This window comes from Strongyloides ratti (genome assembly GCF_001040885.1).
Source record: "Strongyloides ratti genome assembly S_ratti_ED321, chromosome : 1".
Lineage (NCBI taxonomy): Eukaryota > Metazoa > Nematoda > Chromadorea > Rhabditida > Strongyloididae > Strongyloides > Strongyloides ratti.
Window position 1 is genome coordinate 800,652 of NC_037307.1, and position 26,463 is coordinate 827,114.

The 26,463-nt window shown below is 19.5% G+C and overlaps 5 protein-coding genes across 5 annotated transcripts; 2 read left to right on the forward strand and 3 right to left on the reverse strand.

Moving 5' to 3' along the window:
- Positions 1-6,125: 6,125 nt before the first annotated feature.
- SRAE_1000025700 (Protein muscleblind) lies at positions 6,126-8,045 on the forward strand (the record flags this gene model as incomplete). The annotated part of the gene is made up of 5 exons (XM_024647068.1): positions 6,126-6,395; positions 6,527-6,829; positions 7,126-7,464; positions 7,774-7,960; positions 8,011-8,045. 5 exons carry the CDS (start codon positions 6,126-6,128, stop codon positions 8,043-8,045), a joined length of 1,134 nt encoding a protein of 377 aa, XP_024501183.1.
- Positions 8,046-8,170: 125 nt separating this feature from the next.
- On the reverse strand, positions 8,171-10,327 carry SRAE_1000025800 (Sialin; the record flags this gene model as incomplete). Its single annotated transcript, XM_024647069.1, has 5 exons — positions 8,171-8,220; positions 8,271-8,359; positions 8,584-8,594; positions 8,753-10,257; positions 10,306-10,327. The coding sequence occupies 5 exons, from the start codon at positions 10,325-10,327 to the stop codon at positions 8,171-8,173; spliced, it is 1,677 nt and encodes a 558-aa protein (XP_024501184.1).
- Positions 10,328-16,042: 5,715 nt separating this feature from the next.
- Positions 16,043-19,213, forward strand: SRAE_1000025900 (Dally-like; the record flags this gene model as incomplete). The annotated part of the gene is made up of 5 exons (XM_024647070.1): positions 16,043-16,256; positions 16,394-16,485; positions 17,109-17,414; positions 17,505-17,682; positions 18,360-19,213. 5 exons carry the CDS (start codon positions 16,043-16,045, stop codon positions 19,211-19,213), a joined length of 1,644 nt encoding a protein of 547 aa, XP_024501185.1.
- A 179-nt stretch (positions 19,214-19,392) lies between these two features.
- SRAE_1000026000 (Band 7 protein family and Stomatin family-containing protein) lies at positions 19,393-21,448 on the reverse strand (the record flags this gene model as incomplete). The annotated part of the gene is made up of 4 exons (XM_024647071.1): positions 19,393-20,115; positions 20,177-20,282; positions 20,437-20,621; positions 21,170-21,448. 4 exons carry the CDS (start codon positions 21,446-21,448, stop codon positions 19,393-19,395), a joined length of 1,293 nt encoding a protein of 430 aa, XP_024501186.1.
- An 851-nt stretch (positions 21,449-22,299) lies between these two features.
- Positions 22,300-22,845, reverse strand: SRAE_1000026100 (Hypothetical protein; the record flags this gene model as incomplete). Its single annotated transcript, XM_024647072.1, has 1 exon — positions 22,300-22,845. The coding sequence occupies one exon, from the start codon at positions 22,843-22,845 to the stop codon at positions 22,300-22,302; it is 546 nt and encodes a 181-aa protein (XP_024501187.1).
- Between the last annotated feature and the right edge of the window lie 3,618 nt (positions 22,846-26,463).

Consider the following 26,463-nt stretch of genomic DNA (forward strand, 5'->3'; position numbering starts at 1 on the left):
AGATGTATTAATGATAAAGTTATGCAAAATTTACTTTTAAGAGTAATGACTTTTTTTTTTTAATTTTTAAATTTTCTTTTAACTTATTTATTATTGTATAAATATGTTTAAAACTTTAAAATGATAAACTAAAAAATGTTTTGTTAAACATTTTTGTGCTTTTGTTATAGGAAATATTATATAAATTAAACTTTCTTTTTCACCAACAACTGTTAAATTTTCTTTTTTTTTCAATTCTTTTTTTTCTTTTTTTTTAAAATATTCTAATAGAAGTCTTTTTATTATATAAATTTACATAATAAATAATTTGACTTTGATTGGAAATATTAATTAATCACACCAACTGTTTCCTTCACTTATAAATTTTACCCTTAAATGCCATTCTTCTTCATCATTTTTTTTTTTGGCCTTTTAATAGATTATTTTAAATAGAAAGTGACATTGGATATAAGAAAGTTATGTTAACATAAGTAAGATTTAATGACGTCTAAATTTTTGATTTTTCCATATGTATATGTGTTAAAAATTTACTGTTATATTTTTAAATATTAACAAAAATTATTTTAAGTATATAAGTGAAAATATTAAAAAATATTTATTGTAAAGTTACTTTAAAATGATACTAAAAAGTTTCCTTTAAATATATATATATATCTGTTACTAATATATAATTTAATAAAAATGTAAAAAGTAAATATTTAATAATAATAATATTGTTATATTCATTGTAAAATAAAGTAATCAAATATTATATATGTGTATTGGTAGAAAGAAAGTTTATTTATAAAGAACAGTTGAATACACAAAAAGTTCTTTGATTTTATAAAATGAGTTATATAAATTTAAATATATAGATCTTTCCATATATGTATCTTTATAAAATATACTTTTTTTTTTTCGATATTATATGTGATGAGATAGCTCTTTTTAAAACATTTACATTCAAATTATACATTTGATTGTTTAAAAATTCCATCTGCGTGCAACTAATGTATGCTAATCTTCATTACTTTCTTATTAATCAAGATATTTATTGAAGTGAGACAACCACCCTCAATACCGTACTAGATAAGTTTTTAAATTTATATTTCTATATCTTTATCTTTTATCATACTATACATTATATTTTAAAATTTTTTATTATATATACATGTATATTATATATCTATTTTATATGTACATTCTAACAACTACCAAATAAGTTATAATAAATAAAGAAGGCTGTTCTTGAGTATTTCTTTTTAAATGCATAATATTTATATATTTTCTATTTTAATATTTATAGAATATACTATATATTATTTTTTGATCATAACGACAATTTTTTTTTTTTTTATTTACTGTTCCATGCAATTTAAAATATCTTTTCCTGCATTTATGATTTCATCTCTTTATATAGAGACATATCATAAAAATATTACCCACCAATTGTTGTTGAACATTTATTTTAAAACATACATAAATATAATATTATATATACATTACTAAAATATGTATGCCTATCTTTTGAGCTATAAAAAAAAAATTAATTTTTTCCTTTAAAATTTATAGTTCACCTCAAATATAATAAATCATTTTTATATAAATATACATATATATTTTTCTTTTATTTTAATCATTTATTATTATATATATATTATATATTTTTTTTAAATATAAAATTTATTTATTTTTATATCAGTTGTAAATATCTAATAATTAGACTTTTTATTTTTAAAATATAAGACTTATTAAAAAAAAAAATAATTAGTGATAAAAAAAAAGTAAAAAGAGAACAAAATGACATTTTATTTTTATAATATTTATATAGGTATTATTCTTTTCTTATTTTTTTTCTTTTACTATTCATTGTTACGTAATTCTAGAGGAAGAAAAATAAACATCTATATTAAGAATAAAAGTTAAAAAAAGTTTTTTTTTTTTTTTATTAAATGTACCTTAAGAGAAATTTTAAATATATATTTAAATGTATAAATATAATATATATATATATGTTTGTATAATATTTTGGACGCCAATCATCACATCTCAACGACAATCACATCAACCTTTCTGAAGATGAGATGGAATAGTATTATGTACAAAAATATTAACTATTAAAACTAGAATTGGTAATCCTCCCCGTAAAATTAAAAAAAAAAAATTTTTTTCTAGCTTTTGTAAAGGAGAAAAGAGGGGGGTACAAATATATTTTATATGTTTAATGATTGTATGAATAATAATATTATACATTTAAGTATGATAAAATATTAACAATTCTATTGAATTGAAGGTATTATGGTTCACTTTATAATAAATATTATTTTATTTATAATTCTATTTATAAAAAAAAAAGAGAAAGTACATTTATGTTTATTTTTATCATTTATACTTTAATGGTTTTAAAAGTAACTTCTTTTTTAAAATAATTAACTAATGGTAACTGTTAAAAGAAATTTTAACCAGATAAGTTTAATATATATTAACAACAAAAAAATGTATACATTTATTTTAATTTTTAAGAATGATTAGCATTGAAACAAGTTTCTTTTCTAATTTTTATTGTTTATTCATAAAATATCTTTTATATTTATTCTACTCAAATTGGAGAAAATAAAAATTAGAATGTTAAATAAAATTTTGTATAGTATTTTATGCTTATAAATAAATAAAAAAAAAAATTATTATCCCTTATTGAATAAAGTTATTTTTATAATAATGATTATAAATAGAATAATTATTTATAATCATTTCATTTTTATTTTTTTATGATTTTAGTAAAAATAAACTCATATCATTTAATTGATTTCTATCATTATTTTAATGTTTTATTTTGATAAAAGATAAAATATCAAAAAGTAATTTTTTTTTTTTATTATTTGTATAGTTGTATAAATTTTTTATGATCAAATATAACTAGTTTTATTTTTTCACTTGTTACAGTGAATTTTTGGCAACTTTTTAAACCTCAAAATTATTGTGTTAACTACTTTTAATTGTGGTACTGTTTATTATGAAGGTTATTTATTTATTTTTTTTTAATAATTATTCTTAACTATATTATAATATATATATATATATATTCAAGGTCTTCAAAATGTATATGTTTACAATGGTTGATTCGGTGATTTCTTGGTAATAGGTAAAAGTGTTAAGAGTAAAAAGATATATATATATATATAATATATATAAACAAGTTAAAGACATTAAATTTGAGATGTTGCCTTTTTAATTGTGTAATCAGTTGTGATATATTTTTCTGTTAACTAAATAATAATGGATGCATTGTATATAGTTAGAGGAAAATAAGGGTTTATTTTTAAAAAAAAATATAACTACTATTTAAAAAAAATAATTTTATGTTTATATTTTTAAAATCCTTTTTTAACAGCCTATTTTTATCTAAAATATCTAAAGAAGATTTTTTTTTTTTATTTTTGCCTATTCATTATTTTGATTTTTTGTAATCCATCAAATTATTTTTTTAAATTTGTTTATTCATAAGCGTTTTTTACTAATAAAATTTATACATCATTAATATCAAAACTCAATGGAATAAATGTTTTGATTTCAGGAACAGGTTTAACAAATTAAGGGCAGACTTAAAGTATAAACTATTTCCTTCCTTTTTAACTATTTTCATCCAAATATTCATACCGATCATTATTTTTTGATTCTTAATTTTCTTTATTAAAAAATTTTAAATTATTTTTTTTTTTGTTTAATTAATTGTTTTATCGTGATAATATTAAACTTAATCTTTTAAAGTTTTATCCGGTTATTCATAATATTTCAGATAAATCTTAAAAATAACTATTATTAAATTTATATTAGTCAATAATTTTAAATAATAGTAAAAGTAAAAAAAAAAATGTATTTAAAAATAACCAGTATCTTTACCATATTAAAAGATGTCATAAATTAAAAATTAGTAATTTTAAAATACCTAAATAAAAGTAGACATTCTGGAAATGTTGTTAAAAATATTTAATTATAGCTATTAAAATTGAAAAGATGATTGAGATCAATGACTTATGTCACATGGTAAATTTATAGATAGAGTGTATAGATAAATATTTTAATTTGGGATTACTCTTTTAAAGTTTAGAAGAAAAATATAGTTGTATGAAACTATTTAGGCATAATAATTTTAATATAACCTATAATTTGTACATATATATATACATATATTCATAAATACCATTTTAAAGTTTCATTTAATGATTTGGAAAAATTTTTATAGGTATTAACAAAGAATTATTTTCTAAAACTGTAGAACTAAGCCTTATTACAAAAGGTAAGCATACCTTGAGTAATCTTCAGACAATATAGTATTCTTAAAGTAAAAAGAAATAAAAATGTTTATTATATATATATATATATATATATATATTTCTATATATTTGTTTGATTAAAGGTAGCAATAAATAATATTTATTGTAAAAATTGTTCATAAATTTAGAGGTTGTTTTTCATATTATATATAAATATTTATATAATTTTATTTATCATTGTATACATTGTGGCACATGAATCATAATTATAGAGATTATATGTTAAGAAATGATATTATAACATTTACCAAAATGTATAATTTTCAAAAGTATAATACATATAACATTTTTATATTATAAGAGGCAATCTAAAAGTTATATTATATAGGGGTAAAATATTTTGACAATATTTATGCAGAAATATTTTACATATATTTAATCATACTAATCCTATAATATTATTATAATATATTATAATAAATTTATGTTTTTTTTATTTAACTATTATTATTAATAAAAAAAAAAAGTATATAAAATATTTTTTGATCAGTTATATATAAAATTAATTTTATATTAAAAATTACCGTTAACTTGTTTAAACCAAGAAATAATTTACTTCCCTAAACTAGAATTTTTCTAATAATCACAGCTATAATCTTTATGAATACCTCAATTTTCCACTTGAATGGGATCAATTTTGACACAGTATAAATATAAATATATTCATATATGCCTTAACATATAAATATTATAATATTTGCAGATACTATTAACCTTTTCCCTATTTTAATCACATACCTATGTACCACCACCATCAACCATGGTCGTTTTTGTCTTTTTATATTGTCTTCTGCACCATATCAGTCAATAGAATGTTTTATGATTTTACTGATATAATATGTTCAAGTCTGTAGTGGTGTACTTTTTATTATTAAATTTCTTTATTCTTTAATTCAGGTGAAAGTTTGTATATCAAGATAAAAAGGATATCTTTTTAACAAAATGCCTTTTTATATATTAAGTAAATGATTTAGTAGATAATTAAAGACAGTCTATGTTTCTATATTACTGTTATTAATGTCTTTTTTTTTTCATTCATTAATTTCAAACATGTTTTGATCTGGTTAAACAACAAGACTAACTTTAATAAAGTGCAATCTTAAATTTTATATAAATATTTTAGGAATTGGACTAATTTCAATTTCTACTCTATTTAATTTTGAACATATATATATATATGTATTCATATATCTTTTCATTTTTCCATTAAAATTCCCTTGGGCCATTATATGTTTTAAAGTCAAATGAAAATATTGTATTATTTTTATATTATGGTATTGAAAAAAGAAAAATTAGTATTTTAACAATTTGCTAAAAAAGAATTTTTCATTAATTTTCCTCTATATATATATAATACTTTTTTCAATCGTTCCATTGATAGATATTTATTTATATATAAATGAAATATATTTATATATATTTATTATTGCTTTTCGTATTATTTTATATTTTTTTTTATTGGTTATCTAAACATAATAATAATATACTTATTTTTTAATTTTTTTTTAGGAGGAGACAATTGTTTTTTTATTTAAAATTGCTTAATATATTTCAAAGCTAATATTTCGCTCAAAAAAAAAAGTATTATTTATATTATTAATATTTTTTCACTCCTGCTTCAAAGGTTCAATTGCACAGACAAAAGTTATCTTACTTTGTGCAATCGTAATAAATAACTTCCTACCCTTATCACTTATATTATTATTCAAAACTTTTTTTTTTCACTTAATAAAAAAAAATAGTGTAGGTTAATAATAAAGATCAACAAAATTTTTTGGCATACCAAAAAAAAAAGTTATTTTTAACTATCAAATGGTAACTCTTGGAACATCACCTGCCTCTACAGCTGGAGGAGCTTTGCAAAATCCTATGGCTTCACAAGCTGCTACTGCTATTAACTCTAATCAGCTTGTAAATCAACTAATGAATGTTAAAGATTCTAGATGGCTTCAATTAGAAGTATGTAGAGAATTTCAAAGAGGACAATGTAGCAGAAGTGATCTAGAATGTAAATTTGCTCATCCACCACCACATGTCGATATACAAAATGGAAGAGTTACTGCCTGTTATGATTCAATAAAAGTTAGTTTTATATTTTTTTTTATTTTTATATTAAATTTTATTTTTTTTAAAATTTAACTATTGATTATTATTATTAATAATATTTTTTTTAAATATTATATTTTGATATAATTTTTTTTTTATTATTTTAGGGACGTTGTACAAGAGAAAACCCCAAATGTAAATATTTGCATCCACCACATCATTTGAAGGATCAACTATTGGTAAATGGGAAACATAATCTTGCTTTAAAGAATCTCATATGTTCTCAATTAGCTCATGGAGCTCCACCAGGAATTCCAATAGCTCCTCTTGGTCAATTTGGTCAAATTGGTCTTCCACAATCAACACAACCATCATTAGTTCAACCACTTCCCTATCAATATTATGCGGGTTTAACGACACTGTATCCACCGATAATTCAACCACAACATGATCCTTATGCAGCACAAAATGTAAGTTTATTTTTTTTTTAATTGATATATATATTATTGTAATTCCCCTTAAATTATTTCAATGGTGTTAGTGGCAAGTTGCATGTTTTTGTTCTAAAATATTTTAATATTAAATAGTTAAATAGCTTTTGTATATAAGTTTTTTTTTTCAAATACTTTTTTTTTTATAAATAATATAGAAAAAATAATTATTATTTTTATTTTTGATAAATTAAAAAATAAAAAAAAAAACATGCCGCTTGCTCTTTCATTTTACTGCATGGCTTTTCCTTTCTTATTGCTATCATTTTATTTAGTCTGTGAATGCTGCTCAAATTGCTGCTATTATTCGTGCTACACAAAATCAAGGAACTAGTACAAATGTACCAGGAACCAGTGCAGGTATCTCTCCATTAGTAACAAATTTTATAAATCAACAACAATCAGCACAACAGGCATATGCTGCAGTTGTTGCTCAACAAGTTGCACTAGCAGCAACTTTAGGTAATGTATCACCAGGTACTGTTACATCAAGTACAGGATCCAGAAAAAGGCAAAGAGATGAAGGGTCACAAAGTGAAAGTCCACTAGGAACAGGATTAGATCAAGTATCTAATCATCAAAATCAGTTGCTTATGACTGCTATGGCCGCTGCGGTATGCAAGAAATTTTAAAATTGCTTCATTCTATCAATTAACATATTAAAAACAGCTATTAAGCTTTTGGCATGATTTTTTTTTTAGTTTTTTTTTTCATTTAACAATATTTTAAGTTTTATTATTTTTTAATACCACAGTTCTTAAGATTATATAATTTATTTATTTATTTTTATGATTTTTTTTAGTTGTGGTATGAGTAATTAGTGTATTAATACGTAGTATTTTTTATTTTATTTTTTTAACATAAATAAGCTTGACTGAAATAGAAAAGTTTTATTTATAAAATATTTATTTATTTAATTATAGAATGCTAATAATAATGGAATACCATGTAAACGTCCAAATATTGAAAATAAAAATTGTACAGGAGGAACTGGAACAACACCAACAGCACCACAAACAGCTAATGTAATTTTTCCACAACAGCCTCATCAAGCTTTTAACCCATACTTGTTGCAACATTCTATTCCCGGATATGTTCCAGCAGTGTCATGTAAGGGAATATTATTGATACCAAATAATGTCTATCATTAATTTTTACAGTCTCTGTAGCTGGTCCAATACCACCCCGTTATTGAGTTGGTTTTTTTTTCTTTTTCTAATTATTAACAATATTATTACAATGAAGATAAAAAGATTCTCCAGTAAAAAAAAAGACCAATCTTTTTTAAATCTCCCTTAATTTGAAGAAAATAAAATTTAATCAAATTTCTTTCAAAACAGGTCCATAATTTTCCTTCCATCTCTCAATTTCTATAATTATTACTAATGTATAATCATTTTTTGTTATCATTTAATCTTACCATTATATTTTTTTTTAAAATCAATTTTAAAGTTTAAATTTTCTATGAAATTTTTTTTTGTTTGTATCTCTCTCTCTCTCTCCTTATAACTAAAGATAAAAATATATGATAACTATACAAGAAATGAAATAACTATAAATATATTATTTATGTTTCTTTCTCGATATATATTATTAATTGATAAAATATTAATATTTAACATCAATATATAATATACTTTAAATTTAACTTTAAATAATAAATTCTTGATGAAGATAGTTATATTATCAAACTATGTTAAGATATTAATTATTTTTAATCCCTTATCAATTACCTTATTCCATCCTTGTAAAAAAAAAACAGATATTTAATTGATAAAATTTAGTATGTTTTCATTATTACTTAGTTTCATTACCAGCTAATTATTATTGAAAATTATGAATACATATTCTTAATAAATATTTTTAACTATAATATTTTTTTTTATATTGTATTTATATAACACCTTCTTCTTCTTCAATTTCATTTAAAGCAACAGTAACATAATTATCATTATTATTGGTATCCTCAAAATTACCCCATTTTTGAGGTTCACCAGATCCAAATATTGTAAAAAAAAGTGATGTTAAAAACCATAAAGAACCAATAATCCATGAAATAAGATTCCAATCTTTTGGTGTACCAGTTATTTTCAAAAAATATATTATCCATGGTGTTGAGATTCTTCCAAAGATAGCAGCAATTGTTGATATTCCTGTTATAACACCAATCATTGCTGGAGCTATAATAATATGACTAGTTAAAAATCCACTAGCACTAATACCAAAACCTGATGATGTTAATATAACAAAAAGTAATGCTTGATATGGTTTGGTACAATCAATTACAAAAGGTAATATTGATAAACCAAGTAATACAATAATACCACTAATAAATTGACTTAATTTAACAGTTTGTGTTGAATTAAGTTTTCCATCTTTTTGTAATTTACCAACAAACATACTCCATGATATTTTAACAAAACCTTGAGCAACAAATGGTAAACTACTATAAAATCCATTATCAATAATATTAAGATATAATGTTTCTTTAAAAAATGTTGGTAGGTACATTGTAATAAAAACAGTAAATATATTTGCAACAATTTTACATGACATTACAGAAAGAAATGGTAATGATGTTACCATATCTATCCATGGTATTGAAAATTGTTTTCTTATTTTATTACTTTTTTGTATATTCATATTATTATCAAGATATTCTTTTTCATTTTCACTTAACCATTTAGCTTTATTATAACGATTTTGAACAAATATACTCCAAAATAATGACCATAATAATAATGTTATTGAACATAAATAAAATACTGAATCCCATTTTAATGGGGATGCACAAAGGTATGCTGATATTGGATTACCAATTGTTCCTGATATTTGTATACCAGTTGTTACAATAGATAATGCTATTGCTTTTTCAGATGTTGGTATCCAATTAGCTATAATACTATTAAATGCTGGTGGTAGGCATCCTTCACCAAGTCCCATAATAAAACGTGAAATTATAACAGGAATATAACCAAAATGTTTCGCTAAATATGGAAATGTTGCACTACAAATAGAATATGATATAGCAGCATAAAATAATAAATTTTTTGGTGATGTTCTATCAGCAAGAAAACCAGCCGGTAAAACTGTTATTAATGATCCCCAAAATGTACCAGAAAATATTAAATTTTGTATTTGTTGATTCCATATAAAAGTACCACCATAATCAGTAACTGATGATTTTGTTGAATTTAAGTAATTTGTATTTTTACATTTATCTGGAATATTAGTATTTATTATTGTTTTTTTAAGAATATTATTATTGTCAATATATGTGATTGCAGTTGAATTAACCATACATGTCATTGTTATACCAATATTTGTTCTTGTATATGAGATAGCACAAATTCCAATCATTAAAAGAATTGTTACTTGAAAACGCCGTCTTTTAAAATTAATAAAAGCTAAATAAAAAAAAAAAATAATAAATATATTATTATTAATAAATTTACAATTTTGTGATTTTTTCTTCATTTTATTAAATTAAATATTATTAAATAGATTTTTTATTTTTGTTTATTAATTTATTTACAAATATTTCTAGTATATAGATAAATAATAGTATAATTTTTATTTTAAAAAAAAATACTTTAGTAGTATATAATTAATTTATAGTTTGAGAATATAAACTAAAGTATAAAATAATGAATAAAACTAAAAAAGTTTAAGAATAAGATAAGGTGATTATTTTAAAAATATTTGATAAGAAAAAATCTGTAAATATTTAAAAATGAGGGAATAAAAATTTAATATACATATTAATTATGTACAATTTAAAATCAATTCAATGAAAAAAAAAGTATATAAATATAAAATTTTTTAAATTATTTAATTGGATATATACACTATAAAAGTTAAACTTTTTTAAATTTAAAAAAATATTAGTTTAATTTACAATAATAAAAAATTTTTAATACCATAGATTATCATTAATTTAAATACCACTATTTCAAAACTTTTATCTTTCTTTAATAATAAAATATATTAATGAAATTTATTTATAGTATAAAATAATTGAAAAAATTTTGTATTTTGTATTTCTTTTGTTTTATTAGTTATAATTTTATCAATTAATCATACATAAATATTTCTTTATTTAACACTATAGAAAAGTACATTCAATGGTATTTGATAAATATACCATCAAATTATTTTTTTCAGAAAATATATATTAGTATTTAAATTGTTTAATCATATTGATAATGCTAGACGAAAAAGCGAGTAAATTTAGCATTCACAAATATTTATTTTTTTGATAAATATTTTTAGTAAAAGATGTGATTTATTTCTTAAGAAGAATAAGATTTATTTTAAAATATAAATAAATTATAATACAAAATTTTTTAAAATAATTTTTTATAATAAAGTAAATTAACATTAAGAAATTATACCTTGTTATTTTTTATTTTAATTATTCTTTCAAATATATTAAAAGATTATTTATGTTTTTATTTTTTTTTTCTTCATTATCATATTTTTCTTCTGTATTTAAAAAAAAATAAATCCTAACATACACTTTATCAAAAGTATATATTTTTTTTAATAAAAAATGAAAAATAATATTTAAATTAAAATATATTATTTTATGATTATTAAATATAATATTAATGTTTGAAAATTATTTATAATTTAAATATTTATAATTATACAATTAAAACATTTATATAAAAGTATAAAATTATATTTTAATTCATATTTTTGAAAAAAAAAATTGAAAAATTTATTTAAGAATATACATATTTTCTAGCTTTTATTTATATTAAAATTTATATTTATAATAATGTAACGTTTTCACAAAATAAAAACTATTTTTGTAATTTTTTTTCTTGTATTCATCAAAGTATATAATACTTTTCTGGAGACATTAAATTAGTTGAATTTTAAAATATTTTATATGTCAATTACATCTTCAAATTTTTGTTTATTGTGTGCTTCATTATTTTAAAAAAAAAAACCATATCACTTTATGATATGTTTCATTTTTCTGGTGAATTAAATGAATTTTTTGATTGACAATCCGATTTATCAAACTTTTAAAGATATCAATAATACAAAAGGAATATTTTTTTAAATGACTATTATTTTATGAAAAAGAATAATTAAATAAAAATTATTAGAAAAATTATAAATTAATCAATATAAACATTTCTAAATTTAGTTTATTAAAAAAAGTTCAAAAATATAAATTACCATTAATAATTTAATTAAAGAAATTATAGTATATAATTGAAATCTGTTAATTGGATAATTTTTAATAACCTATCATATAGAATGTTTAACACACTTCCATATGATAATACATTATAATTGTAAGAGTTATACATTATTTCTTATAACTGTTTACCATTAAAATCTTAATCCCTCAAACAGATAGGGAGAATATGTAGGTGTACGGTAGCAGATAGTATAATAATATAAATTTAAAACTGAGAATAAAGAGATAAGACTTAGTATTAATATTTAATCTTTTTTTTTAACTAAAATGTTATAAAATTTGTTCAAATTTTATCTTATAAATTAAAACAATTTTTAACAACAATTATAACAAGACAATAGAAAATTAATATCTTTATTTTTGTAAAACTAATCATTTAAAAAAGATTTTATTTAATCAAATAGATATTATAATTATTGTTAAAATTTATATATAAAAAATATATTTTAAAAAAAGTGCTTTTTTATTATTTAAATTAATTAAAAAAAACTTGATTCTTGAATTTATTTAATTTTTTTTTTGTTATTAATTAAATATAATTTATGTAAATTAAAAAGTTTTTATAATATATTTTATTTTGATAATTATCAAACTTACTTATTATAAAAATAATCTTAATTTAAGTTCATAAAACATTTTAAGAAAATAAATTTTAATCTTTATTAATGATAAAATCACCGCAGTCCATATTATTGATATAATTAGAGATGTTATGTTATGTTGTTTGTAACATTAAAGATATGTCTAATTTAGGGGACAAGGATCATTCAAATCATTTCTACTACCTGAAAATACTAAAACTATTGTAAGAATATTTTATTTTTTAAGAAAAAAAGTAAATTTATATAAAAATATTATAAAAAATTTATAATTTTATATTATAAAAAGTAATTTATTTGTATGTATTGATGTAATTAAAATTTTAACCATGTGGTAATTGTTTGATTAAGATAATTAGAAGAAGAAAAAAATTTATTATAGTTTAATTATTAATTAATATAAATATTATTTGGCATATCAATGAGACACATAAAATTAATTGAATCATTGTATATCTCTTACATATTCATTTGATTTACGCAATACCTTCACCTCGTAAACCTTCATTTATTAATTTATTATAATTTTTGAACTATCAAATCATCTGCCAAATATTCCAATCCCTTTTTTTTTATTAATTCTTAATCCTTATATAAACAACCATTACTTATCTAACATCAATAATTCTTAACATATCTTTCTCAATTAACTACAAAAATTTAATCCTGTTACGTGAAGTTTAACTTCAATATTGACTAACCTCACACAATAGGGGGTTACAATTAATGATACCCTTATATGTGATTTGGGCTTTAACATTTACCTGACATCTTCTATTATAATTTTTGTACATCAAATTTATTTCAATTCCGATAATTATGTGCTAGAAAAATGATATTACTTCTTGTTCAAGTTACTGTTAGAATAAATCTTTACTACAAATAATTTTCATATAAAAACATCAATTATAACTACTTCATTTATTAGTATTTTACTTACAATACTACTCAAAATCACCTTTACATAAATAATAAGTATTAAATAAAATTGTTGACCCATTCTTAAAGAAGATTATACTTTGTTTATTTAAACAACAAAAAAAAAACTTTTTTTTTTATAACATTCTTATAGCTAACACTTTTATATTTTAAAAATATAGATCAAAATAAGAAGATAACATATTCTTTTCCATATAAAGTAATTATATAATTAAGATATTAATAAATATATCATAAAAAGTTTTTATCATATCTTATGTAATATATTAATAGCGGTATCCTCTACTAAAATGTATTTTCATCTTTGAAGAAGCTGTAAAATAGTCAATCATAAGCTTTATACTATTATGACAGTAAATTTTTAATATATAAAGAAAATGCCGATAAATTTCTGGAAGAGGTAAAAAGATATAAATATATTTACTGTGTTAAAAATAAAAAACATTTACCGCAATAATGAAATATTTATTAAGAATTTTATAACAAAAAAGAAAAGAATAATATTTTTTATAAATACAATAATAATAATAATAAAAATATATCTTAAAGTAATTGAATATTATCTTTTTAACTGTTAATTATATATATATTATTAATATAAAACAATGTTTATTCTTATTTTTTTTTATAATACAAAGGTACATCCTTATTTATATAAAACAAAAACCGACACAAAGGCATTCCATTACATTTAATAGGCAGATGTCTGTCTTTTTTTTCAAAATATTTCAATACAAACATACTCATTACAATACAAATCATATTTAATGAAATGGTACATTTTATATCTCCTATTATTAATGCCATATTTAGAGGTCTATCCATAAAAAAAAAGGCAAACAGATGGGTTAGTGATCTTGATATATATAAATTTACAACATAACTAATCCTATTGTTTTGAACCACTTTACAACAAATTATTTCCATCAAAAGTTATTGTCCTCTATTTATTTAACTTTTTTGATTAATCATTTTTTTTTTCTTATATCTTACTCATTTATATTTAATTCTATTTAACACTACTCTTTATTATAATTTTTTTAATATATAATATATCTATAAAAGTATACAAATTATTCATTTTTAAATATATATATTTATTCAAATGCCTTTCTTACTAATCTAATTTTTATAACATTTTAATATAACAATGAATACCTTTTTATATATTATTCTATAATATCATAAGATCAAAAAAAAAAAAAAAAGTTATATATAAATTTTTACAATCATCTTTTTATGTAAAATTTCACACTACATATATATATATATATTATAAATTTCATTCCCATCATAAAAAAAATGTATCCTTCAAGCTTTTATTTATCAAAACAATTACTTAATAAATCATATAAATCAAGTATATACTTCTTTTGATACTAAAATTATATTTATTATTACATAATTTAATGATATATTTTATTAACCAAACATGATAGGTATAATCTTAAAGTAATTAATCTAAATTTTTATTATATTTATATATAATTTTATTTTACCATAATATATCTTATAATTTTAAGTTGATTTTATTATTATTATTATTATTTTATTCTTTTTTTTTGTATTATAACAAATTGTATAAAAAAAATTTTAATTATATATAACTTTAAGGATAGTTTTATTAATTTAATGGCATTTTATAATATCTTTAGGAAAAGGAAGTAATTTCTTAAATTTATTTATACTTCTTTATAATACCTTAAGTCAAGAATCTGTCAAAAATGTGAAACTATCACATTATTTTATTTTACAAGACACTTGAGAACACTTAATATAACTAAAACAATTGTTGTAGCTGTCAATTAATTTAATTTAATCATTCTGTTAAAAAGACTTATTTTTATATCAATATTATTTATTATTGTTAAAATCCATATTTTTATTTAATAACTTTTTGTTTTACTAATTGTAAATCAAATTTGCTTGACTCTTAATATTAAAAATTTTGAAGTATCAAGATTTAATGTGTTGAAAAGTAGGTGGTGTCAAAAGCCATTCTAGTCTCTGATATATTAAATATATATATATATATAAGTATATGTACAATAATTGCGCAGATACAAAGGTCTATTTACGAAAACTTTTCATATACCCCTTTTCATTATAATAAACTTTTCAAGATTGTGTGTGATCGCTTTTTGAGTAACACCTAGTAACGGAGAGTTCATTCTTTTGACACTTATTATATCTATTATTTTAAATATTTATACATAAAATTTTAATCTCTAATTTTATTTTACTATTTATTTACTTAAACTTTTAAAATTATTTTTATTTTTATAGTTAAAGAAATAATATTTTATATAAAAATTAGAAAATAATTTAATTTTTTTTTTTTATTTAGAAATGAAATTATTTATATTTATTATTATATTACTAAAAAATATATTAATTATAAATGGAATAGAAAATCAAAATAATGATTGTGAATATATGAAAACAACATCATTTGACTTATATTCAGTACCATCATTACCAGAAGAGGTAAAAAATTTAACAATATGTACTGGTAAACGAAAATCATGTTGTACAACATTTATTGAAGATCAAATGAAAGTAGTAGTTAAACAAAGAATAGAAAATAAACTTCAAGACCAAATCTTTATGTTACGAGATTTTTTTGAGCGGCATCTTCTAAGTTTTAAACGTAAGTTTTGAGATACTTAATATTAAAAAGTGTTTATTTATTATTCATCTAATCCTAACTTTATTATACAATCCACTTAACTATTAATTATTAATATCTTATATATACTTATAAATATTTTTCTTTTTTTTTTTTAGAACAATTAAGAGAACAAATTTTTAATAATAAAGAACAATTAAACCAGATGTTTATCAAAACTTATGGACCTTTTTATAAATCAAATATAAAGGTATGTTAATTTTATTACATTTCAAAAAAAATTTAAACATTACATACTTTAATAGTCAATTTTAAAGTATTAAGAAAAAAAAAAGTCATCTGGAAAAAAGCCTTAAATCCTTTGTATATATCTATTATTCTACACCTGTTGTTAGGGGTATGAAGTAATTTAAAAAAAAAAAAAATAAATCAAAATATTTTCCGGTGTACTATTATGTGCTTAAAAAGATTTAGGGTATTATTTAAAGTAGTCCTTAATTATCTATCTTACCATAATTAATGAAAAAGTCATTTAACGTTATAATCTTATAATTAATAATACAAAAAGTAATAAACATTTAATTTATAAGGTTTATATTTACCTTTTCATATCAAAAGTATTAATATATAATCAAATAAAATATATTTTAAAAAAAAATATATATATAATAAAAACGACATATTCTTTAACATTTAATGACAGGAGAACAAATATTTATATGAAGAATTTTCTTTTCATAATAAATAAAAAGGTCGTCATTAAAACTTTTAATTAAAGAAAGTATATGAATTAAAAATATAAACTTTATAAAATGTTTTGATATCATTTTACATTAACTATTTATAATCAAATGTTTTTTTTTTCTTTTATAGGTATTTGATGAGTTGTATACAGAACTTGATAATTATCTTTATGCAAATACCGTCAAACCAATACCTGTTATTGTGGATAATTTTTTTGAACAATCTTATCTTATTATCTTTGAATTATTAAATCCTTTAAGAAAAATTACTAATAATGAACAAAAAGAATGTTTACTTATAATGAAAAATGAATTGAAACCATTTTTAAGTTTTCCTAAAAGAATAACTGGTCAGTTAAGTAAATCATTTACTGTATGGCGGAGTTTTTTTGAAGTTATTGAAAATATTGTTACACAGTTACATTCACTTCTTCATGTAAGTTATAAAACATTAAAAAATTTCGGCATTCATCAAATTAATTATATATATATATTTTCTCACTTTTTATTATTATTTTCCTTTTAGACATCTATTCCAGAAGAGTGTATTAATAAACTTGTTGAAATGGAATATTGCCAAATTTGTACATTTAATCAAATTAATTTACCTGGAAGCAAACCATGTTTTAGTTATTGTTCAAACGTTTTGAAAGGTTGCCTAGCGGAGTATGCCGAAATTGACACTCAATGGAATATCTTAATAGGTAAGTTTTTAAATTATTGTTTTAAAAATACCGCAAAAAAAAAAATAAAATTAAGGTAAAAAGATTCACACATGACATGATAATTAATTTGTACCATTTGTTCACAATAACTAATTGTCGGAAGAGGACTATCTTTTTATTTGTTGTAATCTTTTATATTTTTGCCGATATTTTACTCATTGTAAATTGATGTAGTAATATACAAAGTTAACATACATAATATATATATATTGAACTTTAGTACCGCTGTCTATTTTGTAATTTACTTAATTATACAGGCATAAGAGGAAATAATTAGTTCATTTTGACTAATTATACTATAGTAATTGATTATAATAAGTTAAAAAAAAAAGAAGAAAATAATGTCCTTAGAAATAATTTTTAGGGATAACCTTCTTTTTTTTTAAATTAAATAATTTAAAAAAATGTCTTTTATAGCGGTAATATTCTTTTTATGGTTAGATGTTTTTTTTAAATATTCATTATCAATTATTTTAAAAGATTAATCATTTTTATTTTTTATTACCCATTACCTTCTTTTGTCATTTAACTAGTTAAATAAAAAAAAAGTAGTAAATGTTTAATGTTGGGAATACTTTTTTCTTTTTTTTTTGTTATATACATGATATTTAGATCAAATATAATATAAAATTAATTGTTTTTTTTTCTTGTTATAGATTCTTTATTACAATTATTTACAAAGTTAAAAGATGTCTCAAATCCAGTGACAACACTTGCACCATTACCAGCTCAAATATCAGAAAGTTTTATGGTTTACCAGGAAAGGGGAGCAGAACTATCAAATAGAATCATATTAAATTGTTTTGATAATTATGAATTTTATAATATTGGTAGAAATAAAAGAGGAATGAGTAATTTAAATGATTTTAATGGAATTGAATTAAAATTGAGGAATAATAAAAATTTAAAAAAGCGAAGAGATAATGATGTTGTGACAAGGATGATTGAAACATTTAGTGATCAATTAAAAAGAATGAAAAATTTTTGGAGAACATTATCAGAATCATTGTGTGATGATAAAATATCAAGTAAAGATGATCAATTTTGTTGGAATGGTCATGAAATTACTCCTAGATATAGATATAAAGTTATACCACATGGTATTAAAAAACAAAAATATAATCCTGAATTTTTATCACAAAGATTATATTTAACATTATCAAAAGATACATATTTAGATCAAAGAATTAAATTTATTACTTTATCAAATACATTAAATAGAATATATTATAATGCTAAAAGTGATGAAAATATTATTGAAGGTAGTGGTAATAAAAAAGAAAAAATTTTAAATAGTATTGATGATGATGATGAAGACGATGATAATGACCCATATGAAGGTTCAGCAATGGAAATTGAAAATGAAATTTTAAATGATATTAGGTATTTAACAATGGATCATGTAAAGTCAGCAGAACAAATTTTACAAAATCAAAATTCTTCCTCAAAAATACTAGTATTTTATCATTTATTTGGTTTATATATTCTATCATTTTTTTTATTCCACTAGTCTTTCAGTTATCTTTCTTTTTAATATCAATTAAGAATTCTATTTATTAATTTCATAACATCAATCTCAGGAAACAAAAAATTTTTTTTATACCGGTTACCATTTTATTTATTTATTTATTTCTTTTTTTTTATACAGTATTGTACATAATAATAAAACTAATAAAAATTAATAATATTTTATAAACTTTTTTTTCCTTCTAATTTTTCAATTAAATTTACTGGTGAAACATCTTTTGGTATAACTATAGGTGTCATATCTAATACATAATCTTTACCATTTTTATTTGATGAATTTTTTTTACCATCATTACTAAAACAACTTCTATAACCAAATTTTTTTAAAAAATGTTGCATAACTTCAACAGGAAATGGTATAACTATTGTTTCATTATTTTGATTTGCTATATGACCTAATGTTTGTAGATACCTTAAATATACTGTTGTTTGATTACTACACATTATATCAGCAGCATCTTTTAATGCAGTTGAAGCAATTTTTTCACCTTGACATTGAACCATTCTAGCATTTGCTCTTCTAGCAGCTTCAGCTTCTGTTGCCATACTTCTCATCAATTGATGAGGAAGACGAATATCTTTAATTTCAACACGTTGTACCTTAACACCCCATGGATCAGTACCTTCATCTAATACTTTTTCTGTAACACTAGCTATATTATCACGTTCTTGAAGTATTTCTGATAATGTTTTAGTACCAAGAACATTACGTAAAGTTGTTTGAGCTAAAAGTTTTGTTGAAAATTGTGCATCATTTACATTTGTTACTGATATAACAGGATTTTGTACACGAAAATATATGACTGCTTCAACTGATACTGTTACAGAATCACGAGATAAAATTTCTTGTGGTGGTACATCAAATGACAATACTCTTAAATCAACCTATAATTTTTTTTTTATAAATATATATATTTGTAAGAATTAATTAAATATAATTACATACCACTTTATATGTATCAAGGCAAGGTATAATAAAATATAAACCTGGACCTTTTGTACCAGATCCTAATAAACGTCCTAATCGAAATATAACAGCTCTTTCATATTCTCTATAAAAGTTATAATTAAAAATTTTAAAATGTTAAATATCTTTTAGAAATTTAAAATAATAAAAAAATTCATAAAGATATAAATAAATAATTATTTGAATATATACAGCTGTGTATACATAATAAAATAAAAAATATTTTATATAAAACTTACCTACAAACTTTGACACAAAAAGGTAAAGACCATGGAAATGTACAGATAAGAAAAAATATTGAAAGTACATATAACATCATTGAAAGTATAGGTGTTTTTGTGGCACCAGTATCATCATATAAATGTCTCGTCCTTATTAACCATGATTGACTTCTTGCACGAATTGGTATCTTTTCTAATGTATCCTATAAATATAAGAATAATAAAAAAAAATTTTATAATATAAATATTTTTTTTTTTATTTATTTTAAAAAATTTACTATCATTTTTAGTACTTTTTTTTTTCATTTTCTTCTTTTATTTTTATCATAATATACAATTTATAAGATATCACATTCAAAATTACTAACTCATTTCCCTAACATTGATGTGTATAATATAATATGTATTTTGACGTTATATCAAAATAAAAATACTAAACTTTGTGGATGATAATAAGTTGATAAAAAGTTTTAGTTAAAAATATAATTAAGTTTATGATGCTCTATAGAGAAAAATATTGTATAATAAATTAAAGATAATGTATCTTTGTATTATAAAATTAGTTTTATCATTCATGAAGAAAAGTTAATATATATAGTATTTTAAAACAAATATACTCAATTTAAAGTAAATATTACATATTAAAAATTAAGAAAAATTTTAAAAAGGGAAAAAAAAGTAAAAATTAAAAAAAAAGGGATTATTTTTGAATTTAAAAAAAAAAAAGAAGAAAATATATATATAAGCATACACTATTTACAATCTCCTCAAAACTTTCATCTTGAGGTACTTTTAAAAATCTATTATCTTCCTGTATTAATGGTGGTGATTTAAGAGATGACCGTAAAGAAGCTTCATTATCATTATTAGAATCAACAGAATCAATAAAATGAGTATTCCGATGCATAAATTTTTTCCTTCTTTGTGCTCCACTCATCAAAGAAATAGGAATAGTTGTTCCAAGATTAATTAATGAATATTCAACATTACTCCTATTTTTAAGGCAATCAGATCCATTTCTCTGAGACATTGTTAAAAATTTGATAACAAAAAATAAATAATAATAATAATAATAATAATAATCTTCAAATCTATATTAAAAATTTATAAAATAAAATATAAAAAAAAAAAATTTTTTTTTCTATAGCTTTTTATAATTTTTGTTAACTGATCTATGGATATTTTATATATTAATCACTAAAAATCACTATATCTTTTTACTTATTTCTTATATTTTTATAATAAATAAATTTTATAATATGTTGATGTAATGGTAACTGATATTTTCTTTTTAAAAATATTAGTTTTTAGAAGATTTAATATGTTAATATTAATAATATTAATATTATCAAAAATGTTAATAGATAAATATTAAAAATTATATTAAAATATTTTTAATATTTTATAAGTATATAAATATAGAAAGAATATATAGAAAAAAAAAATATAAATAAAAGTGGGCTATCTAAATATGTATGTAATATGGTTTTAAGCATTTCTCATTATGGTATATAGTAACAATTCTTAAATTGTCTATCCATCTACTCTTCTTCTCTTTTTTGACACAATTGTTGATGAAGATATTATTAATAGATAGTAATGATAGTGTGAGGAAATGAAAGTGTCAAAATAATGGTTTGAAATAAATATAAATGGAGAATTATATATCTTATTCTATGTCTGGAGCACGCAAATGTTATACTTATTACCTATTCTATATCATGAAATTAAATGAAAAAAAAATTATAGTGAATTTATCATTAATATTAACATAGAAAATATATGATATATCCTATATATTTAATGATATAACATATTTGGTTTTTTTTCTATTTTTTTTTTTTTTTATTTTGACATTAAATATTTTTGTTTGATTAAAATTTAACGAAGCATTACTTGTTTATGTGGTGGTTGTTCAAGTAAGCAAAGATTAGATTTAAATATATCTGGTGGGCTTAAAAATCCTGGTGATGGTAATGAACCATCTGGCAATGTTGGAGGACGATTAGAATTTTTAACTATATCTGAATTACTACTTGATCTAGATGTATGTGATAAATGTTCTAAATCTTCAAGAATATGTGGTGGACCAAATTGTGTATGTTCATCATCATGACTATATTGATAATATTCATTAGATATTGTAGTACCTCTTTGCATAAATTTTCTTCGACGTTGACTAGATGACAATAGATGTATTCTAGGCATTATTGTAGGTGAAACTATTTTATTAACACTATCACCAGATTGTCTTTCAATTGATGGAGTTCTAGATAAAGTAAATTTATCATCAGATTCTGGAGAAATATTTATTAATGGTGTTAATTTTCTATTAAATTTTGGTGATCTTTTTTCAGAACTATCAGATAAATTTCTATGCCTAAAACTGTTATGTGAAGTATTCCATTTTCTTCTTCCATCAGACATATTTATTAAATTAGTTAAATTAAATAAAAATAGTTGATAAATAAAAAGATATATTTTTGAATATGAAAAATAATAAAATTATCTAAACTGCTACATATGTACCTGCCACAAGTTCTTCTTTGTTTCTTTCTTTTAATAATTAAACATTCTACTATAACAATTGTCTTTTATCATTATTCAACAAATGATAAGTATTTTATGTAAAGACAACTGATTTCATTTTATATAAAGAATAAGAAAAACTCCATTATATATTCATCGTTGATATTAATTATATATATATATAATATATACGTATAAAACAAATTTATCAATAATATTAATATCACCTTTTTATAAATAAATATATATATATTTATGTATACAATTTTTAATAAAAGAAACAATTATAATGAAGCTTCTTAAAAGTCAAAATAAATAAAAATATATGATTGATAATTGGTAGAGAATAGTAAAGTGCATATTATAAAAAAAAAAAATATATAATAATTGCATGAATTTTTTAAAAATAAAAAATATATGAAAAAAAATTTTTTTTTTTTAAATAATGAATAAAAAGAATTTAACATTAAATCCTTACATAATCTTTTACACGTAACTTTCCAACTTTTGATGACATCTTTTGATTCCTTCAAATATAGTATTATTTATTTCTTTCTTAAATAGAAAGTAATAATTAATAATAATAATAAATAATAAATAATAGCTCTTTTAAATTTTTTTTTAAAGTTAAAAAAAAAGAGATAAAAATATTGTAAATATTAATTATAGAAAAATATGATAGTTAAAATAAATAGATATCATAAAAAAGATAAATTTGTAAAAATATGTTTTAAAGAAATATTAGATAATTAAAACCGATCTTTTCATGTATTTTCTTATCTTATTAAATTTCAAATCTCATAGGAAGTATATATGCATATGTATATATAAATATGTTTATACATAAGTATTATAACTATTCTCAAATCATTTTTGGTACTTCTTATATTTAAAATAATATACTTTTCTTAGAAGAACTTAAAATTTAAACATCTTTTTAAAAAAAAAAAGTCCCTACTGAGAGTGATGGCAGACAAAAATATTTTTGTCCACTCACTTTTATAATAACATACCAAAAAGAAAAGTATCATTCTACAAGTATATTGTTTTATAAGAAGAAAAGTGATTTGAATAAGATTTCAAATCATCCCAAGAGAATATTATAATATATCAAAGTAATATGAAGTAAAAAAATTGGAAATATATAAATTTTTTTTTTCTATAAAATTTTTGTATATATTTCTATTACATTTTTTTTATTTCATTTTTAGTATTGTTATTATAAAAATATTATATACCAACTAATATACATATTTATATATATCTTTTTTTTTATGAAAAAATAGTAAATTAAAAATGAATATATAAAAATTGTTTAAGTTAAAAAAATGATATAGTTTTAGATAATTGAAGTTTATGATTTATGTTATAAACTATCAATCTCTTATTTTCCATATTTTTTTAATAAAATGGATGAAGATTATTATTATATGAAATGTTTTTTCTCTATTGTTAATATAATTGTTCTTCAAAATACTTCCCTTTTAATCTTGAGTATACTTATTTACCTTCTCCAATAATAATAATAATAATACATCATGTAAAGGAATATAAAGATAATATTAATGTTGATTGTTAAATAATAATGTTATATATATTATTAATAAAATTATATATATATATATATATATATATTAAGGCTAAAGATAATAATTACAATATGTATTTTGTGATCATTATAAAATAGAATTATTTTTAAAAATATTAATAGAAGAAAAGAAAATGATATATTAAAAAAAATTACATTATATTTAAACTTTTCTTTTAAAAATATCTATTATAAAGTGTAATTTATTTGTAAATCAACTTACGTCTTTATTTTCACTCTCCTCCCTAATTTGAGCACTAATTCTTTCCATTGTCATTCTTGGTTTTCCTTTAAAACGAAATGAAGACCTTATTCTTGAGACAAATGGACTTGACATTATCATACACCTTCTATTATTTGATACCTTTGTGAAGGTTTATATTTATAGTTAATGGTTTTCGGAAATTATCAAAATGAAATTAAATAATATATTTCTTTTATATACTTTCCTGTAATTGAGAGTTTCAAAATATTTATTTATAAATAAAAAAAAATATTAAATATATAAATATAATTGTTATATGTATATGACAAACAAAAAAAAAAAAAAAACTTTCTATTCTAAATATTTTTTATACATTAAAAAAATTTTTTTTTTAAATAACTGTTTTAAAATATATATAAAAGTTGAAAAAGAAAGAAAAAATATATTTCATTCAGATTTTCATTTATCAAAAAATATTTTCATTAGTCTAAATACTCTTCAACAGTCAAAATAAGAGAAATATTTGTGTAACATGAAAGGGTAAAAATTAAAATAATTGGACATATATAGCAATAAACTTGAGGAAACAAGCTATAATAAATTTAATTTTATTTTTTAAGGTACTTTTGATGCTCAACTTTTATGGTATATTAGTTATCACTAGTGACAAAAAAAAATATCATATAAAATTATAGAAGAAAAAAAAATGTCAAGAATAATATTTAATGATTAAAAATTACCAATTATATTTTTAAAAAAAAAAAGAAAAAATAAAAACCATTGAAAAAGTACAGATTTATTTTAACGTATCTAAATTTCTAACAGAAAAATAGAAATTATTTTTAATGATGTCTAGTATATGGAAAAAAAAAGATGTGATGAAATTCAACATTAGAAAGAAAAAAAAATTGATAAAAAAGGTAATGATAAACGGGAGAATGGATGGGAGAACTTAATTTATATTAAAATAAAAAAAAAACTTTACACAATTTCATAAAATTTATTTTGCCATAGATAAAATTATTTTGAATACTATTATCTTATTATAATAAATTTTTACAATAAAAATAAAAAACAATTTGTCTAACATATATTCTACTAATATTTTATTCATAATTTTTCTTTTTTTTTTAAATATATTATTGTTATTTAAATTAAAATTTAATAATACTTTATATATATTCATGTAATAACACAATAATTTCATTGAATATTAATAAAATATTTTTGTAAAACATAATGATAATACTGATAATATTAAAATATAAATTATGAAGTGAACTAAAAATTATAAAAAGTTTTAAATGTAAAAGCAGAAATTTTATTATTAAAAATAATTTATTTGTGTGGTAATTAATAGTTATAATTTATTTTTATTAATCAGAAGAATATTTAATTTGATGTCATATTTATAAAACTTTTATATATTATTTTAAATACATATCATAATATAAACAATGCCATGATATTTAAAAAAAAATGTAAAGTAAAATGAATATATTTATAAAATGAAATATTTTTTAAATCAGATGGAGTAAAATAAAATTTTCATCATAAAATATATATGAATCAAAGAGTTTGGTGAAAGTTAAATTATTTTGTTAGAATAAGGAAAATTATTCTATAATATTAGAGGAAATTTGTTGAATTACTTATGAAATATTTAAATAAAAGTATGATGAGAAATGAACAATACTTTATAACTTTACGATGAAAAAGAAAT